Source organism: Xenia sp. Carnegie-2017, unplaced genomic scaffold, assembly GCF_021976095.1.
Source record: "Xenia sp. Carnegie-2017 unplaced genomic scaffold, XeniaSp_v1 HiC_scaffold_2, whole genome shotgun sequence".
Taxonomy (NCBI): domain Eukaryota; kingdom Metazoa; phylum Cnidaria; class Anthozoa; order Malacalcyonacea; family Xeniidae; genus Xenia; species Xenia sp. Carnegie-2017.
Genome location: NW_025813482.1, coordinates 6,403,983 through 6,412,399, shown reverse-complemented (window position 1 = coordinate 6,412,399; position 8,417 = coordinate 6,403,983). Strand labels below are relative to the sequence as shown.

The 8,417-nt window shown below is 34.1% G+C and overlaps 1 protein-coding gene across 1 annotated transcript; it reads left to right on the top strand.

Moving 5' to 3' along the window:
- The first annotated feature begins 4,479 nt into the window (after positions 1–4,479).
- LOC124440021 lies at positions 4,480–6,610 on the top strand. Its single transcript, XM_046990347.1, has one exon. The coding sequence runs from the start codon at positions 4,979–4,981 to the stop codon at positions 6,392–6,394; it is 1,416 nt and encodes a 471-aa protein (XP_046846303.1). The 5' UTR covers positions 4,480–4,978; the 3' UTR covers positions 6,395–6,610.
- The last annotated feature ends 1,807 nt before the right edge of the window (positions 6,611–8,417 follow it).

Sequence of the window (8,417 nt, the reverse complement as noted above, 5' to 3'; positions counted from 1 at the left end):
ACTTTTGGAGTATAAGTTTGCAGGGAGAAAGAGTGGAAGGATTTCACTTTGCTTTATTCGTTCACTATTTGAGTACGTTACAGCATGTCGGCGTTTTAAGTTGGAGCTTATGGCTCTAAAAATTATTAATAACTTTAGTTGTAAAGCTTGTAACGCTAGTGGCAAATTTTTTATTTTGAAACTTTAAAGCTATGTTGATGTGTAAATAAAATGGGTTCTCCACATGATATTGATGAGGAGAACATCATAAGAGATATCTGTTGCTTCATTCCAGAGAATCCAATTTTTGTAATCCTTGATTTCTCAATATTTGCTGGCTCATAAATTTTCTGCCAGTCAAGAAATAAGCTAAACAGCCATAGGGACGAAATTTGCACTTTTTAATCAGTGGAGGTAGAGGGTTGGAGGCACGCACGCCCAACTGATATGGGACATCATATATTCATGAAAATCAACTTTCATTTAATGTTAGATAAACAACTATACCTTGTTGGTTAACAATTGTACAAAAATTAATGAGCAACAAAAATCTCAATCAAATGGACAAAATATTATTCTTTTATTACATCCCATAGTACCTGCACTTAATTTTTATTACATAAAAATTTCATATTTAATCCTGTCCAGAGATCTACCAGGCAGAAAGCTCTCAATATGAATATATTGATATGTCTGTTAATACAACGTCCATCTTTCTTAAAATATAGTCATTATTGTACACAACAACTCCATTACTTTATCAGGATGAATCTAGGGCATTAGGTCCATTAACTGCAACGATAAAATGTGTGCTATATCTTTTTGTCTATAGCTGTGATCAAATCGGAGAAAAAAGAGAGCCTAAGTGCAGCTTGTTTCAGGTTCACAAATGATTTATATATAGGTTTCGAACAGTTTTATCACTCTAAACATGAAACGATCTGCATTCGCTCTTTTCTTCTTCAATTCCGAAAGTTGGATTGTTTTAGTTTCAAAATTTTTCTTTTCTTTATAAGAGTTCTTCTCATAAAATAAACATTCTAAGATGTTGTTGAGTTTCAAAAAACTTCGGCCTTTTTGACTTATAATTTAAGCCGTTAAACATATTTAGACATTTTTAGTTAGTTGATGACCTTCACAACATGGATGGTTTGATCTTCCATGAGTAATATTAATTAATAAAGCATCCATGGGCATCATGGAAAATAATCTTTTTTCATTTTCTCATTAAATTTCGAGTCAAAGGCGTCAAAGTTTTCACAATAATAAGCAAAGCCGTTGTAAAGTCTAAATTGAACAGCCTTTCAAATCTTAAGTTAAGAAATAATAATTCATTACGAACAAGAAAGCTGATTTAGATTTATCAGACAGTTAGCTTACCTCTCCAATGTAATTCATGACAGAGCAAAGTTAGGAAATATGTACAATGAAAAATGTAAACGGAGCTGTTGAAATCTTTGATAAAGCGATATAAACGCAAATGATTGCAAAAAAATTAATAGTAAGAACCATCGGACGCCTTGTAGAAAGTTTAACACTATGATATTGATATCTGATGTTTGGCTGATGTAAATTTTAACCATTTATCACAACAGGGAAAACTTTCTGCAAAACTTTCCCCTCATAAACTTATTACCTTCTTTGACGAAGAGATGTTCTATTCAATCTTTTTCGTGCGTTTAGTGAGATGTCAGTTGTTGATGACTCTAGAACATCAACATACATCAGAATAGCAACATAACACAATTAATAAAATAAAATGACTTGTTCAATGGTTTCCTTCATTCTTCTCTTTCCTGAAAGAATTGACAACTGCTACTTTATGTGGTATTCTGACAACAAAGTGACAAGAAGACATGTGAAGTATGGATAGAAATACATGTAAAAAAAGATTGAGGTTAAGAAGAGAAAGTTCAGCATATAATGCGCGCACTGAAATACAATACGAAAGGTGGAGGGCACAACTGTTTAAACGACATAACTGTATGAACAAACCTCAATGACCTTTTGTTTTAAACAAACGACATTTTACACCACTGCAGTGACATAATTGTGACCTCTAACAAAAAAAAACCCAGACACGTCAGTATGTCTATGAGAAACAGCATTAAAAGACTTCTACTGTATTTAGCTCATGCGGGCGCAGCAGTTCATTATTAATAAATCTGACTGTAGCTTCATTAAATGACAGTTATACATTCTTGCGATATTTCAAGAACACTTGCTCATGGAGAGTTTCGAAAGACAAGAAATGGATGTTTTTACTGCAGTATCTGTCAAATGAATGAGCATATAACGCAAATGTCCACAGCTACAGGGTGCATAAAAAAATGAAACAATAGGAAAACGTCGCTAACGATATCAGCGCGAAAGATCTGCAAAATTTTTGATGGAATAGGAAGTTGGAGTTCCAATGGTTCATATCTGACAGTAAAATTTTTGATGGAATAGGAAGTTGGAGTTCCAATGGTTCATATCTGACAGTAAAATTTTTGATGGAATAGGAAGTTGGAGTTCCAATGGTTCATATCTGACAGTAAAATTTTTGATGGAATAGGAAGTTGGAGTTCCAATGGTTCATATCTGACAGTAAAATTTTTGATGGAATAGGAAGTTGGAGTTCCAATGGTTCATATCTGACAGTAAAATTTTTGCTAATAACTATTTTTAGAGTGAGAATCATGCTACTGTGAAGCACTTTGGACACAGCTTGCACACAAAATGACAAAGCTAAAAAGCAATTGGAAATCAAATGATTAAAATATGACACATGTTGTTCAAGCTTACAAATTTGACCAACACGTACACGAACGCCAGGCATCCAAATTGCGGATTATTTTGCGTTTCTCATTTTTTAAATGCCATTTTCTTAAAAACCTCATCATTCATTCATATTTGATTGATTTACCCTCGAACTTAAGCATAATTGACGAGGATTATAAAAAGCTGGCATTTAAAACGAAAAATTCAAAATAATCTACATTTTTAAAGCCAGCGTTCGGGTATACATCAGCCAAATTTCCCAAAACTTTGTTTGCTTTGACAAATTGTACCATATTTTAACTTTATATGTGTTCTAATTGCTTTTTAGCTGCGTCATTTTCATGCGCAAGCTATTTTGAAAGTGCTTCTTGGTAACACAATTTTACTCTGAAAATGGTCATTAGCTATTTGCAAAAATTTTACTGTCATAATAACCATTAGAAGTTCAACTAACTACTTCCACCAAAAGGTTTTTGCAAATCTTACGAGCTCGTGGCTTTAGCGACGTTTTCCAAGCTGTTCAGATTTTTTTTATATACCCTGAGTTGGAGGGTATCGTATAAAACAACATGGTATTTCTTTTAAATAAGTCAGAGAAAAAATTTCATCACATTCACGAGAAACTGTTATCAACATTTAGAGAACCAACATTAGCAACAGACAACTATACAATATATGGCTAATCTGAGAAATACCTGACTTCTTCATACAGAAATGGGCAGTAAGAATGAATAAAATCCCTCTATAACAATATTGTTTTTAGTAGCTAAACCAGATTACTTTAGAGACAATAGTTAATCAGCCACTTGTCAGTAAAGAAAGAAAATTAAATGTATTCATTTTACATGTTGTTTTTTGTTCTCCTACACATGGTTAAAAACTTAAATACAAGTGACATTAGAAAACATTGCATACAGCCAGCCAAAGACATAAAAACGGCGTAGATATGCCCATATATAGATGAGTTCATGTCATTTTACGCCATTTTTATTTTTTATATGAGTCATCTGTCGTATTTATTTTGTACAGCGGTCAATGAAATAGTAGTGAGGACTGGGTAGAGACTTCGCTCAAAACTTGTAGCAACTGATGTTTTTCATCAGTGTGATATAATTACGTCGCTGTCTTCTTGGTTCAGCCACTGAAAAGTTCTATATTGGCACGTTTCATGAACACCTACGTCATTTTAAAGTTGGGTCCATGCACTTTTTTTATATAAGTGGCGTAGCACGCTAATGCAAGATTTAAGAAGATTTAAGAAGATTTAATTTCATCTTGGTCTTCTTACAGACATAGATGAGATTTATTTGGCAACTTGTTGTCAAGGCTTTTGCTAACAGCATTATTAATTTGACGTGTCTATATCGTTAGATTTTTATTGCTTTAACATGTTTTATTCATATATTTGAGAACAGTGCAAAAGACAGCTGTGAACAATATCAATTGAGCAAACTGACTGAGAGACATAGTTAAAGTAGCTTTTTTGAATACAAATATCAGTTTCTACCGTTTTCAAGATACATATTTTCGTCTATTTTCATAATTTAAAGCATTTTGAATAAAAGACAATGTCAAGTCTATTGATATTGTAAAAGCTTTGAAATTCAAAAGGGGAGCATCGCATGACATCCCGCCAGCTCACAGTCAGAAAAGCGTGTAGTGAAATTAATTTGTCGAAACAAATACTTCTGCCTGGTAGGAGATCGACATACCGATCACTTTGAATATGATAATCAGTAGCGATCGCCTATAATCCTTTTATCTTTTTCTTGCTCAATAATAACATTGGGTCCAAAATATTAGAAAGGAGATCACATGACAAAGTTAAGTATCTTTATCCTTTCCTGAATTAGCACCAGTCTAGAATATTCAAGTTTCAAATCTAAACAGCTGAGGGGAAAACAGTTCATATTTAAAAGGGAAGTACTCGCAAAATGCACAAATGGAAGTAATCTCACTTTCAACTGAGCACACTCAATCTGTCGATGAATGTGCTCATCTTCAATCGACTTTATGGAATACAACATTCTATATATTAGGTTCAAATACGAGCCTTATAGTAAGCAGTAGGACTTGTCTGTCTTTGTAATACATTTTCATACCCACTGTGAGACGAAGTCCAATATTCGCAGCCATTTGATTCAAAATCAGTAGGCCGGCAATGTGTTGTCAAAACGACTGGTAGCGGTAACATTTTGTAGGCAATGGCACTCGATATTTTCTGATCGCTTTATCCATGACTTGGCGTTGTCTACTTGCTTATATATTAGGAAGAAAAAAGCTCCGATATCTTCTTGCAGTAATATGCGTAATTCTATATCTATATACAACACTAATTCGGTTGATGATGTTTGGAGGAATCGAAAAGATTGAAGATCGTACGCTCAAGACTTCCAAAGACATACATTTAGGATTTTCACAGATGTCCAATGACGAGCTTCAGTGGATCCCTCAGGATCCAGAGACAGTAGAAAGATTTGGGGAATGGAATACATCATTGGGTAGAAAATATATAATAATATTTCGACATTACGAGCAACTTGGTCGAGCTACCAGTAACCTGTTGGCACTTTGTGCTATAGCCAAACATGGTGAACGAAATGTTGTTGCACCTTTTGTGAATAATTCAAGAATGGCTGGTCTTCCATATGGAGTTGGTCATCATTTTCGCAAGAAACGCATCATCAGTTTCAGTCCATTTCAGACCTATTTTGATGTAAAACAAGTCAACGAACTATTAAAGTCAAACGGATACAGTACTCTTACATCTTTTCATGAAATGGAAAAAAATTGTAATCGCAGATTAGACGTGGTCGTGCACTTCTTATATCACAAAAGAAAATCAATCGAGGATGCAATGTCATGGTATAGAATCAGTGAACTCGAATTACAAAATATTTATTCTAGTGCCCGGCAAAACGATGGCTGGACGAATTGCCCATACATAAAAAAATCCAACATTGCTCAACAGCTAGGCGAATTTAAAATCAGTCGTTATCTTTGTATAGATCCGGAGATAATTCGAACTGTGGAGTCATTGGAAAACAAAGTTCTTCGCGGTGCTAATTGTGTTGGAATCGTTCAATGGAAAGGTGTTGGTCGTGACAGAAGTCATTTCGAGTTGTCAAGAACTTCAGTACTAAGACCGTCTGACCTACGCCATAATGCTCAATTAATAGATCTTGCAAGATCGTTCGTAAAGACATCGGGACTAGGGAAATCTTTCATATCAATACATGTACGTGCTGAAAGACATATCTTCCGCAAAGGGGATAATATAACTCAACAATGTTTCAAAAAACTTGCTGCTAGAGTTCAAAAATTACGAGAGAAACATAATTGGAATGTTTACTTGGCTTGTGATATAGTAGACCATGGTTCTGATACACTTATTCATGACGTAAGTAAACGAAAAAGACTTGCTTTGTATCGCGAACTGATGAAATTACTTCATTTTCCAAAAACGTTAAGTCGTATTAAAGGTCTTTATGACGCTGGAGCGGCTGCCATTATTGAAATGCATATCTTAGCTGAAGGTAAAAAATTAGTTACGCTTGGCGGTGGCAATTATCAAGAATGGTTGGTTCAGTTATTCACGAGAAATGTTCGCGATTTGAGACATTCACTGTACCGTGTATGTGAAATGAGATAAATTTTCGAGAGATACGAACAATTTTGTTCAAAATGACCACCTCGATTACCACTATATACCACATGCAGTATAAAAACATTAAGTGAAGATCTGATAAGTATTTCTCACACAATATTGTTGTAATCCCATAAACTTTTGTTTCTATTAATGAATCGAAGTTTAAAAGAAATTTAAACCCCCACTATGTTTGTTATATAATAAACCAATGATGAATCATATTGATGTCATTTCAGTAAATACCATTAAGACCCATGCAATATCATACAAATTACCCGATGATATCCATTGAAAAATCTTTCAGTACACATGTCTCTTTCAGTTCAAGTCTCATTAGAAATTCGGAAGCAAAAATTCCTTGCTTTTGGGGGGCAGTAGTAGGATCTTGTGTTTTGTATTGTCCATCGTCAAGCTATTATTAACCTTTCATGATTGAAAGAGGATAAAGCACAAGCCGTCAACCTATAAAAGACTCCCAAAATATTTATCCTCTCACATGGAGCGCAAATACATTTCCGCACAGTTTGCCATAAAACTATATTAAGAATTTCCGGCGAGAGAATTTTACAATATGAAAATGCTTTTACATGTGTACAAATATGGAGAAGGAAAATAAAACAATACTTAGGACAAACGAGACCGTGAACACGACAATATTTAGTACATCGTATACAATAAAAAACCAACGAAAACAAGTAGTAATGGAACGGTACGTAATAATCAATTCCTGCCATTAAGTCATCTCATGTATTGAAAGGAAATTTTTTTGTGGTGAAATTGTTGTCGAATAGATTCCATTACTAAAACAACCGAATAAATAAAACAATGCATTACCAAAGAATGTTTAATTTTTAATGTTGTTTACATATAAAAAAAACAAACATAATCGAACCAAAGTTTTCAATACAATACCACTTTGAAAAACAATTCATTCACTGTACGAGTGATTAATAAATGAATATAGACGCTCGTCACAAGATGCAATGATTTTTACCCAAAATATCAAGCGCTTTTGTTATTAAAGTTGTTGCCCAATGTTGCTCATGTTATCAAAGTTATTGCCAAATGCTACTCAAGTTATCATAATTGTAGCCTATTGATACTCATGTTATCAAAGTTTTGGCAAAATCTTGCTCATGATAAAGTTGTTGCCCATGTTATCAAAATTGTTGCGCAATGTTACCAACAGCATCCTAAGTTGTTGCCTAATGAAGTTGTTGGCTAATGAAGTTGTTGCCTAATGAAGTTGTTGCCTAATGAAGTTGTTGCCTAATGAAGTTGTTGGCCAAAGAAGTTGTTGGCTAATGAAGTTGTTGCCTAATGAAGTTGTTGGCTAATGAAGTTGTTGCCTAATGAAGTTGTTGCCTAATGAAGTTGTTGTCTAATGAAGTTGTTGCCTAATGAAGTTGTTGCCTAATGAAGTTGTTGCCTAATGAAGTTGTTGCCTAATGAAGTTGTTGCCTAATGAAGTTGTTGCCTAATGAAGTTGTTGCCTAATGAAGTTGTTGCCTAATGAAGTTGTTGCCTAATGAAGTTGTTGGCTAATGAAGTTGTTGCCTAATGAAGTTGTTGGCTAATGAAGTTGTTGCCTAATGAAGTTGTTGCCTAATGAAGTTGTTGCCTAATGAAGTTGTTGCCTAATGAAGTTGTTGCCCAATACTGCTCATGTGATAGTATATTGTTGCCAAATGTTATAACAAGTTCTTGCTAATGAAGTTGTTGCTAATAGTTGTTGCCTAATAGAAGTTGTTGCTAATGAAGTTGTTGCCTAATGAAGTTGTTGCCTAATGAAGTTGTTGCCTAATGAAGTTTCAACACAAATCAATCTACAATGCTGTGTTGACCTCAGATGTTGCTAATGTCATTGTAAGTTATTGCATGTGCCCAATACTGGTTGTGATAGAATTGTTGCCAAATGTTATAACAAGTTCTTGCTTTATTAATGATAATAGATTCATTTGAAGCATGTTATTATAATTGTTCTTAATGTCACTTGATTTCAACACAAATCAATCTAAATGCTGTG